The sequence below is a fragment of the Fundulus heteroclitus genome, unplaced genomic scaffold, assembly GCF_011125445.2.
Source record: "Fundulus heteroclitus isolate FHET01 unplaced genomic scaffold, MU-UCD_Fhet_4.1 scaffold_42, whole genome shotgun sequence".
NCBI classification, from domain to species: Eukaryota; Metazoa; Chordata; class Actinopteri; order Cyprinodontiformes; family Fundulidae; genus Fundulus; species Fundulus heteroclitus.
The window spans coordinates 1,413,664-1,437,461 of NW_023396835.1; the positions used below are offsets into that span (position 1 = coordinate 1,413,664).

At 44.1% G+C, this 23,798-nt stretch overlaps 2 protein-coding genes across 2 annotated transcripts in view; both read left to right on the forward strand.

The window, feature by feature from the left end:
- Positions 1-7,114: 7,114 nt before the first annotated feature.
- Positions 7,115-9,208, forward strand: LOC118560318 (E3 ubiquitin/ISG15 ligase TRIM25-like). The gene is made up of 2 exons (XM_036131241.1): positions 7,115-7,724; positions 7,806-9,208. Exons 1-2 carry the CDS (start codon positions 7,265-7,267, stop codon positions 8,915-8,917), a joined length of 1,572 nt encoding a protein of 523 aa, XP_035987134.1. The 5' UTR covers positions 7,115-7,264; the 3' UTR covers positions 8,918-9,208.
- Positions 9,209-22,032: 12,824 nt separating this feature from the next.
- basp1 (brain abundant, membrane attached signal protein 1) overlaps positions 22,033-23,798 on the forward strand; it is a 59,150-nt gene continuing 57,384 nt past the window's right edge. The window contains exon 1 of the mRNA XM_012850325.3: positions 22,033-22,157. The gene's annotated coding sequence lies outside the window, so the exon portion shown is untranslated. The remainder of the gene's footprint in view (positions 22,158-23,798) is intronic.

Below are 23,798 nucleotides of genomic sequence, written 5' to 3' on the forward strand. Positions count from 1 at the left end.
TGCCTGATAGCTGCGCTGTGGATGCCACCACTTTTGCGCTCTGGGGTCCTGGGTTCTAGGTGTCAGATCTGTGCAAAATCAAGCATTAATGGGTCTGTGGCGCCGCGCTGCACCATCGTTTCTGGGTGCCTCGCTGCTTTTGATCGCTTTGGGTGCAGCTGACCATCTCAATAATGTGTCTCAACATGGAGCGATGACCTGGTACCACTGATGGAGGAGAAAAAAATCAATTCTCAGCTGAACCTTGAAGCATCAAAGCATCCAGACGGACAAGAGCATACCAGAAACTCCACACATTCATTCAACAAGCGGCTGCTGCACACCCAGAAAGTCTCCTTGGGAAAAAGTTCCAGAGTTCTATTATTAGCTCCGCTGGACGCTTTTACCCCCGTTTCTTTATTGGAGGAAACCAGAAAAAGAGGTGCGGAAATACCAGAGATCTACTGGGATCCGGTCCAGCCCCCCCTCCTCTAAGGTTCCAGAGATATTTCATGTTCCAGTGAAGCACCTACAGCATTCCCCCTGATCCTCGCTGGAAGTGTGCGTTATGGATTATTGGAAATATAAAGAAGCTTGTTGCACATGTGTGCCATCAGCAGGACCAGGAGGCATTAAGCCCCCTTTAAAGCCCACATAGCATGGTGGAGCAGCGACCGGGGCGCGTATGTGCGTCTCAGGCTGAAAATGTAAAGGGCAGAGAGTGCTGCAGACTTGTCTTACCTCTGTGAAGAAGTTATCCATTGGCCCCTCTTTACTTTAATCCCAGAGGACGTGCTGCGTGGAAACCCCCGCGTCCAACTCATTCCAAGCTGAAACAAGCCAATGCGTTTCAAAACTGGCGAGCTGGAGGCGCATCCTCCTCACTCCTGTCAGCCCGCTGCAGGGTGGTCGGTCTGTGCGGAGCCGCAGGAGCGCATCCACTCTTTGTTTCAGGAGTTAGGCGTCCAGGAGGAGCGCTCAAAGTCCTCCCCAACAAACTCCGGCTCACGGCTCACGGTGCGCCTCGGTCGCGTCTGCGCGTCTGGCTCCGCCTGGTCCGTTTCCTTTGGATTCGGTGAGTTGCTGTAGGAGAGGAGGAAAAACGGCACGCCGGTGAAACTTTGGAGACGCTCCACTCAGGGAGTCCCTCACCCAGACCCGCTGGACAATAATGGAAAGCTCCACCTCCTGGGCCAGCCTCCTCCTCCTCTTCCTCCTCCTCCTCCTCCTCCTCCTCCTCCTCCTGCTGCTGCTGCTCCGGCCTCACGGACTCCTCCTGCTGTCAACATGTGGATCAGGAGAGGAGAGAAAACTGTTGAATGTGATAAATGGCAAGTCAGTTTATCATATAATCTGGGATATTTTTTACCAGTGCTGGACGATATAGAAAAAAAGCATATGGATAAAATAAAAATCACATCGATAGGTATCGATAATTATCATTATCAGTATTTTTATTCTTATTTTTTATCTCATTTTCTTTTTGATCCACTGTATATAGGAAGATACACTGTATATAACTGATGCACCTTTTCCTACCCCTGACTATTGACTGACTATTGAGCCGATGTGACAAGAGAATTTCTGTGTGAGATCAATAAAGACTATCTTATCTTATCTTATCAACAAATTCTAAACATATATTTTAAGTGCCGCCCTGGCCATTTTATGTGTTCTGTGTGCGGGTCAGCAGCATCACCTCTGGTACAACTTCAACTCAAACTGCAAAAACAAACTTTCTGAGTAAAATGAGCATCAGAAAAGGAATAGATATTTTTAGTTTCACATTGCTGACATTGTTTGCAGTTTTAAATGTTGTGGTTTGCAAAAGGAAACAAAGCTTCCAGGTGGATTCTACCACTGTGCTTGAAACTGGAATTCTCTGTAAACCAAAGAAACAACAACGTTATGATTCTTCTTCCACCCCAAGGGTTGGAGTTATGTGACATTTTTTTAAATTTATACACCAATCAAACGTTTTTCTGAAAGATTATCGTGTCCTGCTGGCCTAGTGTTTGTTATTTTCATCCTTTAAGCTTCGTTTTTGCTGAATTTGTTAGTAATTAAAGCCGTTTCTGTGTATATTAACCATCACGGCACATTTGTACAATTGGTCCACAAGCCACAGCAATGGAGGCGAGCGAGTAACTACCAGCGTAGTTTTGAGGAAAAACAAGAGAAAAGTCCAAGATCAAGTGTGAAAAGGCGCAAAAAAAGAGGGATAAACTCGAGTTGTGCTGGGAAAACAGTCTGACCGTTGGAGTACGCTGGAGCCAGAGCTAAAGCTAAGGAAGCATTCTGATGGCGCTGCGACGTTGATAGACACCTGAATACATGTCTTTGCTAATGGAACCTGAAGTAGGAGATGGTCGGCTGTCGGTTTTCTGCGTAACATCACTGGGCGGGGCTTATTTAGTAGCTGCGTCAATGGCCGCCATCTGGCTTTCTGATAGTTCTGCAGTACTGCCAGTAGATGGCGCCACATCTGTTTTTGTCAGCTCATGGCGCCCAGGTGCTGGGCTTCTATTTAGGCTCAAAAAGGACTATTAAAACACTATCTGGACGGACGCTTGGAGAATACAGCCTTATTTTATCACAATCCACTGGATTCTGGTCTTTTTGGTAGAGACATAACGAGGCTATCTACCTTTAACGTACATGAGGTTCGTCTTTAGCCATTGGTTTCTCAAAGGCGAAAAAAGAATCTGAGGCGCTGAAATGAATCTTTGCTACAGCATGGTGTCTCTGTGTTAACTCCTCGTTTCCAGCATCAGTTTGTCAGGATGTCAGCGCATACCTGCTGGTAATTATAGAGCAAAGCTGACGTGGTTTATTAGCACATTCTCTTCTCTTGTAAACGTGTCTCCAGTAATCTGTGAATTCCTCCCGCCTACTTGTCTCGTAGGTGTTTTTCTAAATGCGGTCACCTGTCAGGACACCGTCACCAAAGCAACACCTGACCTACAATTTGCAGATAGATCCTCGCTGCCTCGGACTCCCCCTGAGGACCCCGGCTCACGCTGCAGTCAGGCGCAGCGGTGAGCTCGGCCCACCTTTTGTCAGACCCTCATTAGGCCGATAGCAGCTCCGCCCCGCCGTCTCGACCCTTTGTGTCAAGGATTTTTTTGGGCTTTGACATGTAGGTGGTGATTTAGTGAAAGGCTGATCCCTCTCCTGAGTGATGCTCCGCCACTTATCTGCAGGTCCCGGCCTGCACTGCGTCAAACAAACACGTTTAGGCCCATTTGTAGCCCACTTATGTCGTTAGGCTGTCACAATGAGACACATAAGTTAAGTTTGAGGTTTTACGAATGCAAATGCAGTATGCAATAAAAACCGTGAAGAATAACAGAATAAAATAGAATAAAATGCTGTATATTTTGTTTTGTTTAAACAAAAACACCATAAGACTATACTAAATAGCATGATAAATAGGAATGCTGAATTAGAAAATAAGAACAACCGTGTATGGTTTTGAGAAAATGAAAATATTGCTGCAAAGTCAACAACACAATGGCAGGGATTCCTGGGTCAATGTGAGCTTCTGTGCTTTCTGTGTCTCTGCTCTGTCTTCTCTAACATAGAAAGTACTCCTGGGTCAATGTGAGCTTCTGTGCTTTCTGTGTCTCTGCTCTGTCTTCTCTAAGCCCCAGTGGGTGGAGGCAGATGAGCGTTCACACTGAGCCTGGTTCTGGTTCTGCTGGAGGTTCTCCTCCCCGTTAAAGGGGAGTTTTCCTCTCCACTGTCGCTTCATGCATGCTCAGTATGAGGGATTTCTGCAAAGCCATCAACAATGCAGACGACTGTCCACTGTGGCTCTACGCTCTTTCAGGAGGAGTGAATGCTGCTTGGAGAGACTTGATGCAACCTGCTGGGTTTCCTTAGAGAGGAAACTTTCTCACCAACCTGGAGGATCTGATGGAGTCTGACTTTGGAAAGAGCCTTGAGATAACATGTATCATGAATTGGCGCTTTGTAAATAAAATTGAATTGAATGAAGGTATACTTTATTCAGTGAAGAATCCATCAGCATCAGATAGTGTGTGCCATAGACAGAAGTCCAAACAACGTTGAGCTTCTTGAACAGCTAGCCGGGAGTCAGACCGCCTGCTGCACCTTTTAAATGACGTAAAGGCCGGATTGAGTTTCAGTGAAAGGAGACAGTTCGGCCTTTAAGAGACATAAACGGGTCCGGTTGATGTTGCAGGAGCTGCTAATTCTGTTGTCATGATGGAGAAAAAAAAGAAGAATTCATAGACTGAGCCATTTTAACTTTGCTTCTGTTATCCAATAACTGTTAAAGTTCAGCTTCCCTTTTATTTATTTTTCACCTGTCCCACTGAAATTCAATCAGATTTACCCAAATATTGTGCAGAAACTTAAAATTTGATGCCGGAGGCTGTGCTAATTAATCTTATTTCTAGTAAAACTGTATTTTATACAGTATAAAATGTAACTGCAATCTAGACATTAAGGTATGGAGGAAATCTTTATTTCTCCGGTGCCGGTTTTTGACACCGTCACACCCGAATTCCCCCGTTGTGGGACAATACAGGTTTTTCTAGCAAATACTGCCTCAAGAGCCCTTTATTTGACACCAATTTACCTAACAGGCATGTTTCTGGGCTGAGGGGGGAAGTCGGAGCACCCAGACGGGAACCCGCACATGCAGAATGACCCCAGGCTGGGATTTCAACCCAGGACCTTCTGTTGAACCAACGACAGTGCTACCAACTGTACAACTGGGCAGCAAGCTTCAGCAAATCTAGGGAATAAATTATAGTTCTTAAATAGGCTCATATTTTGATACTTAACAACATAAAATCTATTTATGATTCAATGAGACACGTTAGAAATGCACAGTTTGAAATTATTATTTATCAAGCAGAAAATCTGAAATAAAAAAAAATTAAAGATATTTTTGTTTTGTTTATTTGCATGTTTCAGACACCTAAGAGCCACCAGAGGAAAAGTGAACCCCCTGAAGTACAGGAGTATGGGGTTCCATTTGTGCCAAAAATATGTTCATGCGTCTTCTGACGTGTCCATGTGTCTATGTAAGGTGTGTATGTATCGTGCTTATGTAATGGAAACTGCATATGTCTGATGCATATGTCATGTCCATATGCTACGAGCATATGTATTGTGTCTACATGACTGCATTTCTTCTTCACTTTTTGTTGTTTGACCTTGTTGTTGAACCTGTAATCACGTGATTTCGGTTTGCTGTCATTTTCCCCGTCATCTCCTCTGCTGTTACAACCTGTCATCACAACCTGTCGTTCTCCCCGTTATCGGGCTGTGTTGTCACCTGACGTCGTCATGCACTGCTTTTACACTGTTGGGTGGGTTCCTGCTACCCAGACACGGCGGCATGGGGGGGCCGTGCCCACCCGCTGAGCACACAGTGCCCGCCCTGGACTGGAAGCTGACTTTTTTTTTTTTTACTTCGGAGTGGCCATCGTTCTATTATTACTATCTTTGATGTGTCAATCATTCAACCAATTAAATTAATACCTGAAGGCAACATGCTAGCCAATCACAGCTGGAGAGGGGCGGGTCGCTGGGTCAGACATTCAGCCTTCAGAGGCTCGGCTGTGGTTATATATATATATATATATATATATATATATATATATATATATATATATATATATATATATATATATATTAGGGCTGGGCAACGATTAAAATATTTAATCGCGATTAATCGCCCTGATTAATCGCGATTAATCGCATTTTATTTACAAACTCCAAGAATGAATTCAAAAGTAGTGTAAAGAGCACTTTTATTTTAATGTTCTGCTGCCATATGAACAAAAGTGTTGTAACATTTGTAGCACTTATTTTATACTGGATATTTTCAACCCATCTATTGAATTTAGTGCACTACTTGATCTTTTCTTCATAAGAGAACAGCAAGCACTGCAGCCAAAATATGGCCTTTTTTGACCTGCTGTATATTAGCTAGTCCCTAAGCTTGATGTATCATGAAACTGTTGACCTTTTGGGTTTTGTGGTTTTTATTTTATTATTACAATTAAATAATAATAATAATAATAATAATAATAATAATAATAATAATAATAATAATGTTATGTTCAGTGTTTTTTCGCTAATCCACCTCTTATATATTTCAATCCTTATGTAATTTTGTCTGTGTTGTGTGCACCTGCCTGTTGCACACAACAGGCAGGTGCAAATTTCCCCGTCATGGGATAAAAAAAAGGATTAGCTAATGTTATCTTATCTTAAATAACACTTTTTAATATATGTACTGGGTTCTTTCAAGGTCTTAATTACATTTTCTGTGTGGGCTCCAGTAACATATGATAGATAATATCTACTTTGAAAGTTAACATGAACTGCTGCTGAAGATGACCACTGATCTACCTGGATGTTCCCTGGAGGACTGAAACGCCTCAGTCAGAGACGTCTGTGGGTCTGTCGGGGCAGTGAGAGAAGTTTCGTCTCCTCTCTCCGTTTCTGGGGCTCGACGTTTTCATGTTTTTTCACGTGCTTAGATAAATTTGTTGTGTTTCCACTGAAATGAACCGGCTTTTTACAAAACATACAGCTTGATTTCATTTACGGCATTAAAATAAAGCCAAACGGTGCTACTTCCTCTGCTCATGTTTTTTCGCTGCTGCGGTCTCTCTCAGCTGTTTCTTTGCTAAGTTTGTGTGAGAGCTGAGTGGGCGGGCCAGGCTGAGCCTGCGTGCTGATTGGCTGGCGCCGCTGAGCCATGTACGAGAGGGGAGGGGGAGAGTGCTTCCGTGACAGCGCCCTGCAGTCAGCGCGCCTGCTGACTGACACTGCCTGAAAGCATGTGAGCAACATGCGTTAATGCGCGATAAAATAAATATCGCTGTTAATAGTCTAATGAATTAACGCGAAATTAACGCGTTAACTTGCCCAGCCCTAATATATATATATATATATATATATATATATATATATATACTACCCCTCACTGTCAGTGAGTCTTATGTCCAAACCAAAAAAAAACTTTTTAGAAACATTAAATATTTAAACAGTGAACTAGTAGGTCAAAGGTTAGACTAACAGCCCTGCTCCTTATCCTGCAGGCTGTAAAACCTGATAACCGTCCCTGTTCTCCCTGCTCTCAGACACACCTTGAAGCTGGTGGAGCAACATCTGCTGGAGCTGAAAGCTGATTGGCTGCAGCCTCTCTGCTCTGACACGTGATTCGTAGATCAGAGCTCAGAGCTGTTGCTGTTTTCAGGAAATGAAACTCACACAGTCACTGTGACCGAGAGGAGATATGGAGCAGAACCAGCTGGACCGAGAAACCTTCTCCTGTTCGATCTGTCTGGATCTACTGAAGGATCCGGTGACTATTCCCTGTGGACACAGCTACTGTATGAAGTGTATTAAAAACTTCTGGGATGGAGAGGATCAGAAAGGAAACCACAGCTGCCCTCAGTGCAGGGAGACCTTCACACCGAGGCCCGTTCTGAAGAAAAACACCATGTTAGCAGCTTTAGTGGAGCAGCTGAAGAAGACTGGACTCCAAGCTGCTCCTGTTGATCTCTGCTATGCTGGACCTGAAGATGTGGCCTGTGATTCCTGCTCTGGAAGAAAACTGAAAGCCATCAAGTCCTGTTTAGTCTGTCTGGCCTCTTTCTGTGAGAAACACCTTCAGCCTCATTATGACATGACTCCATTAAAGAAACACAAGCTGGTGGAGCCCTCCAAGAACCTCCAGGAGAACATCTGCTCTCGTCATGATGAGGTGATGAAGATGTTCTGTCGTACTGATCAGAAGTGTATCTGTCTTATCTGTTTAATGGATGAACATAAAGGCCACGACACAGTGTCAGCTGCAGCAGAAAGGACTGAGAGGCAGAGAGAGCTGGAGGTGAGACGAGAAAACATCCAGCAGAGAATCCAGGACAGAGAGAAAGATGTGAAGCTGCTTCAACAGGAGCTGGAGGCCATCAAGCACTCTGCTGATAAAACAGTGGAGGACAGTGAGAAGATCTTCACTCAGCTGATCCGTCTCATCCAGAAAAGAAGCTCTGATGTGAAGCAGCAGATCAGATCCCAGCAGGAAACTGAAGGGAGTCGAGTCAAAGAGCTTCAGGAGAAGCTGGAGCAGGAGATCACTGAGCTGAAGAGGAAAGACGCTGAGCTGAAGCAGCTCTCAGACACAGAGGATCACAACCAGTTTCTCCACAACTACCCCTCACTGTCAGCACTCAGTGAGTCTACACACTCATCCAGCATCAAGATCCGTCCTCTGAGCTACTTTGAGGATGTGACAGCAGCTGTGTCAGAGCTCAGAGATCAACTACAGGACATCCTGAGAGACGCATGGAAAAACATCTCACTGAGACTCACTGAGGTGGATGTTTTACTGTCAGAACCAGAACCAAAGAGCAGAGCTGGATTCTTGAGATATTCATGTGAAATCACACTGGATCCAAACACAGCACACAGTCGTCTGTTACTATCAGAGGGGAACAGGAAGGTGACGAAGATGAAACAACCTCAGTCTGATTCTAGTCATCCAGACAGATTCACTGGTTGGTCTCAGGTTCTGAGTAGAGAGAGTCTGACTGGACGTTGTTACTGGGAGGTGGAGAGGAGAGAGAGAGTTTATGTAGCAGTCGCATACAAGAATATCAGCAGAGTAGGAGGGAATGAATGTGGATTTGGAGCTAATGACAAATCTTGGGCATTAGATTGTTACCAAGGAGGTTATAACTTTGGTCACAACAGCATCTGGACCTCCATCTCAGGTCCTGGTTCCTCCAGAGTAGGAGTGTACCTGGATCACAGAGCAGGTATTCTGTCCTTCTACAGCGTCTCTGAAACCATGACTCTCCTCCACAGAGTCCAGACCACCTTCACTCAGCCGCTACATGCTGGAGTTTGGGTTGGAGGTTCTGCTGAGTTCTGTAAACCCAAATAGACAGAATCCACTGAAGGTTCAGTGAGTTTGATTCTGGTTTTTAAATCTCCAGCAGATTATTTTCTTGATGGTTGTTGTTTTATGTCTAAACTGCACAGAAATCAATAGTCAGAGATTGTCAGCACTTGTTTTTCTTCAGAATTGATGTTCTGGTTCTGTTGGGTTTGTTCATTTCTCAACATTGTTTTCTAAACCAGCTGATCAGCACCAGAATATTTGCTGTTTTTCCTCCTTGTTGCTTTTAGCAGCAAAGACTGTGAACTCAGTAATAAAATGTGTTGGTTACCTTGACTCTTTTGTTTTTTTTCCAGAAAATCAGTGAATTTTATGACCCATACGAGTTCTAAAATGCTACCAAACAATCCCCTCTGTCACTGTAATTTTTGTGGGATGCAGAAATCTATCCACACACTTTGTTTTAATATTTAAATAACCAAAAGTTGGCCTCTCCTTCCTGATCCTCCCAGTTTCTCCTGCTCACGATGTGGACCTCTGCAGAAACATCTCCATGTTCTAATCTCCATCAGGACGCTGTCCTCCGTTTCTCTCAGAAAGATTCGCTGCAGAAAAGCTTTTTATCGTGGTCTGATGGTGCTGTTATCACTGTACCCTGAAGCATCTCCAGACTGTAACCCATGCGATGCTTCAGAGGTTCTTTTGGATCAGGAGACGGCCGTGGTGAACCTAGAACCTGCTTCCAGCTCCTTCACCCTCCCTGAAGAGCAGAGCCGTGCAGAGACCACTGAAGGAGCAGGTGCTCAGAGTAAAAAAGGGATTCTAGAGCTGAATATTAGTACAAATTTCACATCTTTACAGTTCAATGTATGGTGATGGTGGTGAACATGAAACTGCAAAACAACACATTCCAAAAAAAAAAAGTAAAAAACAAAACAACTGGACTTGTTTCAAAAGTTTGAAGATGTTTTGCTTCCTATCCAGGAAGCTTTCTCAATTCAAAAAGTCTGGAGTAATGTGGAGTATCAGGCTTTATATTACAGCCCAACAAAGGCCTTGTAATGGCTTAGATGACATGCAGATAAATAACACCTTCCGTGATTTCTACAAAACTTTATACACATCACAGATAAATCCATCAGACAATGCCAGACAGGCAATTTTTTTTATAAATTGGTTAAAAATTTTATACAGCTCTCCTACAGCCTGTGTCAGGACAAATAATCAAACATCTTCCAGCTTTTGTCTCCAGAGGGGCACTAGGCAAGGATGCCCGCTTTCCCCCTCACTTTTTGCCATTTTTATTGAACCTCTAGCAGCAACAATTAGACAAACAAAGGTTATTAAAGGTATAAAATGCATGAATATAGAGCATAAGATTAGTCTTTATGCTGATGATGTATTACTCTATCTTCAGCACTCAAACTCTTCCCTTTCTCAAGTAATTAGATTACTAGAATCCTTCTCAAAGGTTTCTGATTACTCTATAAACTGGTCTAAATCTACGGTACTGCCAATTAATTGCTCTTTCCAAAACCCCCTAGATTTACATTTGCGCTCAGGAAACATCACATATTTGGGTATCACTGTGTCGTCTAAACTTGCGGATTTATTAAAATCTAATCACATCCCACTTTTAAAAAAGATAGAAGATGACCTGGATAGATGGAAATCGCTTCCAATTTCACTCATGGGTAGGGTAACTTCAATTAAAATGATGGTCTTACCTAGAATTAATTACTTATTTTCAATGATCCCCAATAAACCATCATCTGACTGGTTTAAATCTCTAGACTCTTCAATCTCTAAATTTCTTTGGAAAGATAAACCGCCCCGTATCAGCTTAAAGACGCTACAGAAAACTAAAGACAGAGGGGGACTAGATCTGCCTAACTTCCATAAGTACTACTTGGCAAATAGACTACAATATATCACTAAATGGATAAAGCAAAATCCTTTAGACGAGCCCTGGATAGATATGGAACAGAAAATATGCAATAATATCATGATTTCAGATTTGCCGTTTATTAGCTCAAATATAAAACGGCATACATGCTTTAAAAATATCAATATCAGCTCTACTCTGACAGCATGGTGGGAGTTTCTTAAAATGACAAAGTTGTCACTTATCCCATGCAGTCGTACACCCATCTGGAATAACCCTGACATCCTACAAAATAATAATATGATAAACTTTACATACTGGAAGAATAAAGGACTTAGACTTAGACTTTCTTTATTGTCATTTTGTATACACAGAGTGCATACAGAACGAAATTTCGTTTTCACACAGCTCAGAAAGATTGCAGTAACTCTACAGGATACCTTGCAGTGAATTACAGTACAGAATAAAGTGCAGTGATAAATCGCAGACGCTTACAGGATATGTTTCAATTGACTTCCGGATAAAGTGCAGCAGTGAACAGTAGGCAGTTGAAATGTAAACAATGTAAAACAAATGTAAACAAATATGCAGTAAGGTGCAGCAGTGATTTAAAAGTAGACAGTTGCATTGTAAACAGTTTTGCAGTACGTTTCTGGGTAAGGTGCAGCAGCAATTTTGCAGGATACGATACAATGTGCAAATGTGCAAATGTGCAAATGAGCGAGTCGAGTGTGGTACACAGTCCGTTTTATACTTCAGCTGTTCAGCAGTTCAATAGTCTGATGGCAGCAGGTATTGAATATCTAGAACATTTACTTGATGGAACCGAGTTCATCAATTTTTCCAAACTAAATATGCAATATGGCATTAGTAAAAATAATTTTTTGGAATATGAACAACTTAAATCTATAATTAGAAAAAAATGTAAGCATATTAAAGGTGGTTTACAAATTCCAAGTAATATATTAGAGTTCCTAGATTTAACCCCCCCCCCCCCCCCCCAAACTACTGTCTAAATCATACAGGACACTGACTAAAATAGATGATTCAATATCTCTTCCTATTATGAAATGGGAAGAGGATCTATCAGTCAGCTTTGAACAAAACTTCTGGGCTCAGACATGTCTAAGAACTTTCAAATTGACTAGAAACACCAACTTACAACTAATACAATACAAAATCCTTCACAGAGTACACTACACAGGACAAAGATTATTCAAGATGGGTCTGGTACAATCTAATATCTGTCCACACTGCATAGGCAATCATCCTGATAATTATTTTCATGCGTTATGGTTATGCACACCATTCCAGAGGTTCTTGACACAGATATGTAAGGACTTATCAAAGTGCTTGAGCTGTAAAATTACACCTTCCCCATCAGTTTGCTTGCTTGGTAATTTTGAGGAAAGCCCTCTGGGGAATAAAATAGTTTACATGGTTTTCACTGCACTATGTATCGCAAAGAAAACTATCCTCATGAATTGGAAAAGTAAGGAGAATCTCAGTATCAATCAATATAGAGATCTTTTGTTGGATCATATTAATCTTGAGACAGCATCTGCATCCACATCTGTTCGATCTCTTTGGGCTCCTTTGATTAGCACTATCACTTAGTGGAATAGGGGGCGGTGGGTTGCTTCCTGCAGGGCGCAGTGGCTGGGTGGAGGGGTTCCTGGGGCTCTGGGGGCACTTGGAGTGGGGCGCTTGGTGGGTCTGACTCCGGGGTCTGTTGCCCCCATCTGGGAGGAGCTTGGGAGGCCTACGGGTGGCCCACAGCACCGCTTGCGGCGCTCTTGGGGAGCTACGCGGTGACGGACGTGGGTTACTGACCTGGTAGCTGTTCTGTCGCTGGGTGGGTCCAGGGTGGGTCCGGGGGCCTGGGGTCCCTGGGGCGCGCCGCCCTCGGGCGGGGGCCCCGGCGGGGCCTTGGGGGTTCCGGTTCCGGGGGGTGTGCCCCTTGGGATCTGGGCCGGCGTGCGCCCGGGTGTCTGCCCCTGCACGGGGCCTCTGGTGCGCTGGGGGGCCTCGGGGCCTGTTGAGCTGGTAGGGGGGCATGGTCATTAACATCTCAGGGCAGATGCTCTTCCCCTTCTTTGGGTTGGCACTCTGCTAGTGGGGGGAGGGGAGGGAGGGGGAGTAGTGACTTACCCAGCCTGGATGTCTAGTGTCGAATGTATGGTGAGATGTTTGAATGTTGGTGTTGGGGAGGGGTTAAATCTATGGGTGGGGTGGGGGGGGGGGGGGGGGGTTGGTGGACGTTCTGGTGGGCTTGTGTCCGGCCCTCTGTCCCGGTCCTGGTCCGTGTCGTCTCCCGGTGCGGGTTTCGCCTGGGGGGTGGGGTTTAGGATGGCTCGTGCGGGCTGGCTGGCCAGGGTCCCCCATCTTATTAATTTGTTTGTTTATTTATTTATTTATATATTATTATTATTCTTATTATTCTTCTTCTTCTTATTATTATTTTTTTTTTTTGGGGGGGGGGGGGGGGTTAAAGCCAGTAGGCTTGGGGGGTTGGCTGGGGAGGTAGAGGTGTTGGTCCTGGTGGGTGGTTGGCTGGCGGGCCCTGCGGCCTCTCCCCGGCCCCCGGGCTATGGTGGTGCCGCTGGAGGGGCCCCGTTCTCCGGGTGGAGCTTTCGGGGAGGGGGGGTGTCTATTGGAGTCAGTAGGGGAGCTGGCTCCCTGGGTTGGCTCCCCAGTCCTTTGCTCCCCATCCCCGGACTCCTCCCTCTGCCTGCTCCATCACGCCGCCACACATGTAGGTCCTTGGGGAGGGGGCGTTACTGGAGGTTGCCACCTTTTGATGACGTCCCTCTCCCCAATTTTATCATGCATTTTAGACACTTTCACTCCAAACATTTTCACAACGCACATTCATGTAGGTCACGATATGGGGGGGGTGGGGGGAAGACGTCTGGGGGGGGGGCTTATGTTGTGTGAGCCTCGCCTCGAGCGGCTCCCTTCACCCCCTCTCGCATTTAGACATTGAGGGTTCTGGGTAGGTGGTGATTTAGTGAAAGGCTGATCCCTCTCCTGAGTGATGCTCCGCCACTTATCTGCAGGTCCCGGCCTGCACTGCGTCAAACAAACACGTTTAGGCCCATTTGTAGCCCACTTATGTCGTTAGGCTGTCACAATGAGACACATAAGTTAAGTTTGAGGTTTTACGAATGCAAATGCAGTATGCAATAAAAACCGTGAAGAATAACAGAATAAAATAGAATAAAATGTTGTATATTTTGTTTTGTTTAAACAAAAACACCATAAGACTATACTAAATAGCATGATAAATATGAATGCTGAATTAGAAAATAAGAACAACCGTGTATGGGTCTGAGAAAATGAAAATATTGCTGCAAAGTCAACAACACAACGGCAGGGATTCCTGGATCAATGTGAGCTTCTGTGCTTTCTGTGTCTCTGCTCTGTCTTCTCTAACATAGAAAGTACTCCTGGGTCAATGTGAGCTTCTGAGCTTTCTGTGTCTCTGCTCTGTCTTCTCTAAGCCCCAGTGGGTGGAGGCAGATGAGCGTTCACACTGAGCCTGGTTCTGGTTCTGCTGGAGGTTCTCCTCCCTGTTAAAGGGGAGTTTTCCTCTCCACTGTCGCTTCATGCATGCTCAGTATGAGGGATTGCTGCAAAGCTGTCAACAATGCAGACGACTGTCCACTGTGGCTCTACGCTCTTTCAGGAGGAGTGAATGCTGCTTGGAGAGACTTGATGCAACCTGCTGGGTTTCCTTAGAGAGGAAACTTTCTCACCAACCTGGAGGATCTGATGGAAGCTGACTTTAGATATGTTTATGATATGTTTCATGAATTGGTGCTATATAAATAAAATTGAATTCTGTATAAAGTGTTAAAACAGGCCGTTCAGACTAGACGACCCTCCAATGTGTCTGAATTCTAACAATTCTGCAAAGAGGAGTGGGTTGAAATGCCTCCCTATGATATAAATTGTGATACATGTTGTTTCTAAGGGTGGAATAAGTAGTTATTACGCTTAGGGTGTAATTACTGTTCCACATAGGGCCTTTATAAATAGAGGCTTTTGAAAACTGCTTTCTGGATTTTTTTGATTTTTAGATTTGTTTGTTTGCTTGTTTGTATTTTAGATAAATGCAGATTTACTGAAAGGTGAATAACTGGAGACCAAAGAAAGGTTGGTATGACAAAACTAAACCTAAGCCTATGGCAGAGATAATAAAGATGCTCTAAAGCAGGGGTCTCCACCCCTGCATGTTGCAGATGTGTCTTTGCTCCAGCACACCTGAACCAAATGATTACATGATCTCCTCAGCAGCCAGTGATGGCTGCTGAGGCCTGATTATCATCCATCTATTTAGCTCAGATGTGTGGAGGCAGGGAAACGCCTAAAACATGCAGGACAGGGGTCCCTGTCGTCTGCTCTGACAGCTAAACTCGCTCTAACCGATCCCAGCAGAGAGGCCTTATTGTCACTTAATGAAAGGCTTTAATGTCCAATTCTCCAGCTCTCCTCCTCGTTTCTCTCTGATTTCTGTGTCCATCATTCTCTTCTGCAAGCTCCAAGCTCATTTTGCCGCTAGTAACATGGATCACTCTTTAAAAAAAAAAAAAAATTCTTGTTTGTTGTTGTTGTTGTTGAGGAAAACAAAAAAAAGGAGAAAGTAGTGTTTGTCCGGAGTTCTACACCACGCCCCCATGGGTGCTGCAGCTCTCTGTAATCCTCATGAGATTCTGCCAACTTCTTCTAGTGAGTAAGCATCTCTTTGTCTGCAAAGTGTCTGATAAGTCCCAGAAATAAAGCCGGGGATGATAAATGTTCACTTGTTCCATATTTCTCTTCATTATCTGAAGGATTGATCTGTAAAAAACATGTTTCCCCCCTGGAGTTCGACGTTTGCTCTGCTGTTGTCAGACTAACGTTTGTTTCTCTTGATCCCCCTCAGAAACCTGAAAACCTCCTGAAAGAGTTTAAAGTCCTTCAAGCAGCTCCAGGTTCTCTCCAAAGACTCCTGAAGGACGTCCTCGTGAACGACAAGGGGAAAGAAAACAAAGGAAGGAATTCAAATCATCTGAAGTCAAAGGAGCCTCGGAGACTTTGTCGCTGCAAGCAGAAATGACTTTCAGGCAAACGATGCGACGCAACGCAGAACGACACAAAGCCGGAGATACGTGGAGTTAGTGACTCTATGTGGGTCAGGAAGTAACGGCAAACCAACAAGATTACCCCCCGACTCACCGTCCCTGTGGGTTTTCCCACAATTTCACAAAGTTAGCAACTTTATTTGGGAAAAAACTGAAGATTTTCTTATTCTGGTTACAGGCCTGGATTTTCCTGCATGATGAAATTAATGGTTAAAAAATATCTTTGCTTCGACCGATCAGCCGACAGGCTTTATCCTGGTTTATTTCACGTTCCTGTTATTTTGATCAAAGTCATTTTGTGCCAATAAAAACACAAAATCTTATTACAGCCTGGCTAACCTTGCAGTTATAGCTGTAAAATCTAATGAGTATGTCCCGTTTATGGCTCTGGAATAAATGCACGGAAGTTAGGCAGCAATCAGCTTAATTTTTCTCTCATTAAAAGACAAAAGTCATTTAAGTTGTTGAGCTCCTTAGTTCGGTTTTTCCTCTGCATTGGGAGAACCATTCAGTGATCCATGCTGTATAATTAGCTCCTAAACGATGGCGTCTCCAGCAGTTTGTCTGTCAGGACTGGTTCTCACCACATCACCTGAACCAAAGCGCTTCTCCCTCCAGCCTCAGACCCCAGCTTCACCTCAACCTGCCCTCAGCTCGCCGTCTGCTAACAGGAAGATCCTCGTCTGGCTCATCACAGGTGGAGAAGTGAGGCTGAAGAGCAGGCCCAGGGAGTGAGAAGCTGCTGGATTACTGTTCTTGGAAAAGAGTAGAGTGCCTTCTCCGGGTTGGGGAGGATGTGCTGCCCCCTAGTGGAGGAGTTCAAGTATCTTGGGGTCTTGTTCACGAATGAGGGGAAGATGGAGCGGGAGATCGACAGGCGGATTGATGCAGCGTCTGCTGTGAAGCGGGCGCTGTACCGATCTGTTGTGGTGAAGAGAGAGCTGAGCCAAAAGGCGAAGCTCTCGATTTACCGGTCGATCTACGTTCCTACCCTCATCTATGGTCACGAGCTTTGGGTCGTGACCGAAAGAACGAGATCCCGGATACAAGCGGCTGAAATGAGTTTTGTCCGTAGTGTGTCTGGGCTCTCCCTTAGAGATAGGGTGAGGAGCTCAGTCATCCGGGGAGGACTCAGAGTAGAGCCGCTGCTCCTCCACGTCCAGAGGAGCCAGTTAAGGTGGCTCGGGCATCTGGTCAGGATGCCTCCTGGACGCCTCCCTGGTGAGGTGTTCCGGGCACGTCCCACCAGGAGGAGACCCAGGGGAAGACCCAGGACACGCTGGAGGGACTATGTCTCTCTGCTGGAAACGCCTTGGGATTCCTCCTGAGGAGCTGGCCCAAGTGGCTGGGGAGAGGGACGTCTGGGCCCCCCTACTGAAGCTGCTACCCCCGCGACCCGACCCCGGATAAGCGGAAGAAGACGGACGGACGGACGGACGGACAATAATAATAATATTTATTATTCTTTTCCATTTGTTTTATTTTATTGGTTTCAGTTTGCAAACCTTATGCAAATATTATGTCACTGATTTCAATTTAATTGTAATAATTGTCCAATTTCCTCTGTTTTTATCTTCTTAAGGTATGTGGAAACCAAAAAAATATTTATTTTATTTTATTTAATTTTTATTCTTACTATGATTCAGACGATCACAGCTGGATATAAAAATTTAAATCTCTCTATGGGTAATGTATATATATTTAATTTATCTATTAAAAGCCATTGTTTAAGTACTATAATGAACTGCACCAGCTTAAACTGTATGGTGAGGTCACTCCCAGGTCCAAAAAGTTATGAGGAAACAAATCTTCACCCGAGTCATCTTCATTTCCCTCTGGCCCAAAACACAGATGTAGGATAATAAACTGTGAAATACTGATCCCAGTCAGAGCCAGACTCAGATGTGGAAAGTGGAGGCCAGCGGTCCAGATCAGACTCAGACTAGCATCCCTGTCCCAGCCTGCAGCCTCCAGCTTTTCCTGCTGCTGTCAGCACATTTGCAGCTAAATGGAGCTGTGGCATCAGTGGGTCAGTGGGTCAGCGAGGGCAGGCCCTGCGTCCTCCAGAACCAACCGGACTCCAGCATCATTCAGAGATCTGCTCCTCACTGGGCCTGGATTAGAAATGGCTGACCTGAAGCCAGGTCCTGCTTTTCAGAGGATGCTGGAGACCTTTTCTCCTTCCGCTTTAGAAAAAAGAAGAAGAAAACAAGCAGACATTGCTGAAAGAGAAAAGCCACGGATTAATCTGAGCCACTGATTAATAACATAAAGATCCGCGTCAAGTAAAGCTGTAATAATTAAATCTCTAGTTCTCTTAGCAAACACCGCCACCTAGTGTCCGTCTGTAGCTAATACAGAACAGTAAATAAAGCAACTAGCGAGTAATAAACACTGAGCTATATAATACACTGGAGTGCTGATTTTGCCGAAAAACTGAAGTCACTGGCCGCCATCTTGCTACTCCCTACTCTCACAGAATCCCATAGGATTTGGTTACAACAACAAGCAGTTTTCTGGCTGTGTGAAAACGTTTCACAGGTAATTCTACAGTCAGTGGATGTACTAACACTATCTTCTACTAGGAAATTAGGTGCTGAAATATTTTACATGTTATTCAAATTAAATATATATATATGTATATATAAGTATGTGTATATGTATATATGTATATATATGTATACACATATGTAAATATATGTTTTTGTATATTGGCATTTATATATTTATAAATGTTAAACATATATATTTAAATGAATAAAATACAAAATATTTCAGCACATGACTTTCTCAGTACGTGATATTTTTAGAACATAACATAAAACTATATGGCATTTGACATTTTAAAAGTCTTAAGCCCCCCCTGAACATGAGAAAATCCTCGTTATTCGATGCTGTAGCGCACATATTCCCTAGTTACTGAGGGGAAATAGGGAGTACCAATATGGCGGCTGGTGGCTTCAAAGCGACTCGTTCAAACAGACGGTGATTAGCACTCCAGTGTATTATATAGCTCAGTGGTAATAAACCAGATAGTTTACAGTTTCCATCTGTGGACAAAAGGACCTAAACAAACCATTTTCCTGATCATGTATACCAGGCAACGTCTATCCAATGATATTTAATTACTTAAATGCAAACTTTGGTGCATTAAAATCTGCTTTACAGTGTTTTCAAAGAACAATTGACCCAATTGTTCTTTGTTCTTATATTGCTAAAGAAAAAACAGTTCAGCTTTTTATTGTTAAAGAGTCTAATTAAATGATTCTAAATGATTTGAAAACTGGATGAGCATCTTTTAACAAATAAATAAGCAAAACCGTTTTTTTAAATACATTTTAGATCTACCATGATTTACACATTCATCTCCTACAAAAAATCTGACTAATTAATTTATTTAAAATTATCATGTTTTGTAGAGCGGGTTAAAAAAAGTAACAGGTTTTTTGGTTTAAAAGAAAAATTGTGTTAATTTTTTGGGCCTCGAGTTCCTTTGACTTGACAATTTTGGCTCATGTCTAGAAAAGTTTGGACACCCCTGCTGTATATGAATGTATGCTCGAAAGCATCTAATCTAATTTTAATCATCGCATTTCCATAAACAGAATATAATTTGTTAAACTGACCATAGATAGGCACCAGCAATCCCCATGAGGAATTAAGCGGGTCAGAAAATGAATGGATGGATGGAAACTGATCATATTAGAAAGTCAAAACGCAATAAAGAAGTAAGTATTTTAGGCCAAATAAATAATCAGACTGAATCAGGTTGCAAAGAACATTTTTATTTCAGGGACAAAACTGTCCCCACCAAACAGGCACTGTGTGAAAAAGTAATCACATCCCCACCACATCATGAATTAAGTGTGAATAACCACCTTTTCAGCTTCTATTTCACCAGCTAAACTCAGATCTGGTCACTGCCTGATCTGTAGAATCAGAAAGAACCCGCCCGACAACATGAAGTGCTCCAGGTCAGCGGCCCTGAAACCGGGGTCCCCGGACCCCCGGGGGGTCCACCAACCACGGGTTGGCGGTCTGTGAAACTATGTTGTTAGGCCTGAGGAGGCTCTGCTGAGGATGTCTCAGGTTGAGGTGAGTAACACAACGGACAAATATTTAACTCCATCCACTTCATCAAATAATGTAAAATCAGCTAAAATCAGGAACCATGACAACAGTTACATCGAGAATGAGGATCTAACCTCCACCAAATCTATAATATTAGGTGTATTTATATATAGTTTTAAAAACATACATAATTCCTGATGCAGTTAATAGCATATAAGGCTGTTTAAAAGTATTATCAGCATGAGGAATCTAAAGGAGTCCTTGGAAAATGTTTTACCGCTGCTAAGGGGTCCCTGGCCACAAAAAGTTTGAGCACCCCTGGGCGAGAAGACGTCTAAAAGGGATTCATCAGGCCTCCATCTAAAGACGCTCAGGGACAGATTAGAGCATCTATCGGTCTGGCAACCGTTGCACGGCCGTCTCCAAGGCTTTGGGGGCCCGGTGAACCACAGCGAGAGCCACGATGACTGAGAGCATGGAGCAGTGAGGAGTCAGGAGAGGCCGGCCGGAGCTCATCGTCGACTCATCTGGAGGTTGATGAATTCACTCTGCTGTCCCGTCGCCTTCTGGTTTAGGTTCGTCTTCTTCTGTCTTTAACTTTTAGTCACACATGTTCTGCACAACACAACCTGGTCAAGATCTTCCCCATCCTCATTTAAAGCCAAACTCTCCATAAACTGGACTTCATGTCACTCAGAGATCCGTCTCTCCACCGGTTCTCCCTCCGATGCTCATCATCGTCATCTGTGCGCACCCGTTAACCAGCCGTCCCCCCCCATTTCAATCCTAACCTCCGCTCCAGTAACATCATCGCCGTGGCCGACCCACACGTCCGGACATCATGAAACTTCATTTCAATCCCCAAAACTGGAACACTTTACAGAAAACATCAAAACTTTCATCACCACGAAAAAAACTGTTGTTTCGGATAAATGTGACTGATTATTGTTTAGTCCATGTTACGAGTATGAAATGTAGTGATTGGTCTTATGTTGTCTGATGTGAACTTTTTTTAGTGTGCCGTTGAAAATGAGAATTGGTTCTCAACCGACCCGCCTGGTAACATAAAGGTTAAATAGAAATCTAGATCCACTGGTGTCCTGTTTTATTTCCTCTGGGTCTATTTCTGTGCTCATGAGCCACTTTACTCAGTTCCCATGTCCGCGTTCTCTCGCTGCTCTGTATCCTCCTGACTGATCCTGCTGCTCACCTCATTCTTCCACCTTCCCTAAATGCTGATCAATCCCCTCACCAGATTCTGTGTGGTCCTTTCTCTGCACCCATGCATGCTGGTTTCCCTGTCCTCCGGCTTCCCTTGCACCGGTTTCTTGGTCCTTTAGTTAATAAAACCCATTTATTCCTCTCAGCCTCGCTGCCTGCCTGCCTTACCGTATCTGGGGTCCCTACAGACATGAGGGTTTGTCGACATAAGCTCTGGCTCACATGGGGAGCAGCGAAAATGCTCACCAGAAGGTCCACCTTTCTTTCCAAGGCCTAGTCAAAGTCTGAAGCGGTGATTTCAGCTGGGTTCTTCTACAGTTTAGTCTCTGCTGAGGTTCTGACGAACCCTGTCAGCGTCAACAAGTGCGTCCGCCCGAACCAACAGGTTCCCAGACGACGCTGACGCGACCGACTGCAGGTGGCGCACGAATTCAACAAAAACAGCCGAGCGGCGTCTGGACGGAGCGTGTTCGGTGAAACATGCGCGGAAAAAAAACGTGCATTCCTAACCAGTGAGCGCTTCACGATCTGAGTAAATATTTGCACCTGCAACCACAACAACAAAAAAAAAACCAAAACTCCCTGCTGCAGAAAACAGCTGGAAAATCTGGTTCTTCTGCAGACAAAGGAGGAAGATTTGGCTTTTTAGTCTCAACAAGTAAAATATTATTCAGAAATAAAGGAGTGGATATAAATTCACACGGAGGTCCGTCTGACTGATATAAAACCAAAACGCACGAACCACAAAGCCATGAGTGCCACGGCTCAAACAGATTCCGCTTCCTCCTGAGCCAAATCTTTAGATTGTGCTTCTGCACATTGCCCGCGCGTGCACGTACGATCGGGATGCGTGTGCGCGCAGGCGGAGGACCGCCGAGCTGCAGCCGAACGGAGAAGCTGGCACAAGCCGCCGAGCGCGCAGGGAGAGCCGCAAACAGACTGCGAGGAGCGCAGAGGGAGCGTCAGAACTTCAGTGCACACGGTAAGAACCCCGCATCTTGTTCCCCTGTTGCTGATTTTCTGCCCTGCCCAGAAATCTCTTACTGGCCTCTTTCTGGTATTTATTGTTTTTACACCTTTTGTCTTTTTTTTTTTCATCCCTTTGATGAGGCGGACGCGCGGTGCGCCGCTGAAGGGAAGCAATTAGACAAAAGATGCCAGAGGTTTTGTGACATAAAGGCGAAGGGAAAGGTGGGGAATGTTGTTGAAAATTCCCAAATTTAAGTTTAAAATTTCCAAAATGTGCACGCGCTCAGAAAAAGGGGTGTGTCGGTCTGGAGTAGCGCGCCTTGACTCGGTTCGCCGTTTTTTCCACACGTTTTGGTGATGGAAACGCGCCTTTACGCGCTCCATTCACGGCTCAGTTTTTAATTTCTGCCCATAGAATCAAAGTTCTTTATTCTTCCAGTGATCATATTTCCTCAGGCTGCAGAAATGAGAGGAGTGGGTGGCTGCTGCCTTGATTTTCACCCAGAAAAAAAAAAAAGCCCTTCCTCGGTGTCGGACTACGTTTCTCTCACTGTGCGTCCCTAACCGCGTTATGTCACGATTCCGATGCATTATTGATGCCACATTCCTTTTTTTATTGCTCTGGGAAGAGAAATGAGGAAGATGGAGAAGCGGCGGGGGGGGGGGGGGGGGGGGGTATGCTGATGGAGTGGGGGTGGGGGATGTTGGTGCACCTGGGTCTTATCCCCCCCTCCATCTTACATACATGCGTTTCATTGTTTCTGTGCGCTGCGGTTGTTGCTGCATCGACGTGCCGCTTATTTCTGCGCAGAGTCAAACTTTATTAGCCTTCCCCCGTCCGTTAATTGCCTGGTTCTTTGTTTGCCGCGGCACGCATGCGCCGTGGGTGCAGGGTGTGGATGGGAGAGACGCCACCTTGCCTATAAAACAGGATGGAGACGAGGAGGAGGAGGTTTTTTTTTTCCTTTCACGCTCGGTGTGCTGATTTATTTCATGGGGGAAAATGGTGATGATTGGAGAAAAGGATCCTGTTCGTGAGATTCTCTGTCTGCTGATGCGTGGAGATAATCTGCGTGTAAAAATGTGGCTTTGTGCGTAAAGGGAGGCGATCGTTACCTGGTCAGGGGATCAGCTTCCTCCTGCACCGAACTGCTCCCAGAAAATGGTGCTGTGGCAGAGACTAGCAGCTGTGACACATCCGGTTATTCACAAATAAAAAATACAGGGCTGCTTTTTTTTTTTTTTTTTTTTTTAAGTACAACATCAGGATAAAATCTCTGGATTTAGTGAAAGTTACCTATTATCTATTATTTTAATGCATTTAATTTTTTTACTGAAAGTTTATTTTTATGTTTAATTTGAATAAAAATAATAGCAATTATTGAAAATTGAATTTTTAAATTCTATTTATCTATATTTACTATGTATTTCAACTAATACATTGCTAAATACTATTAATTAATTTTAATTGATATTTTAAAATATTATAATTTTGCAGTGTTATTTTCCCTTAATATTTAATAAATTTTAATTTATTTATACAATCATATTAACTGCTTCAGTATGATTTTCTGAATGTTTTCACCTCTCTACCTTGTTTTAGCCAACAAAGTGTCCTCCGTGCCCCACAGCAACCCATTAGTCCTTCACATAT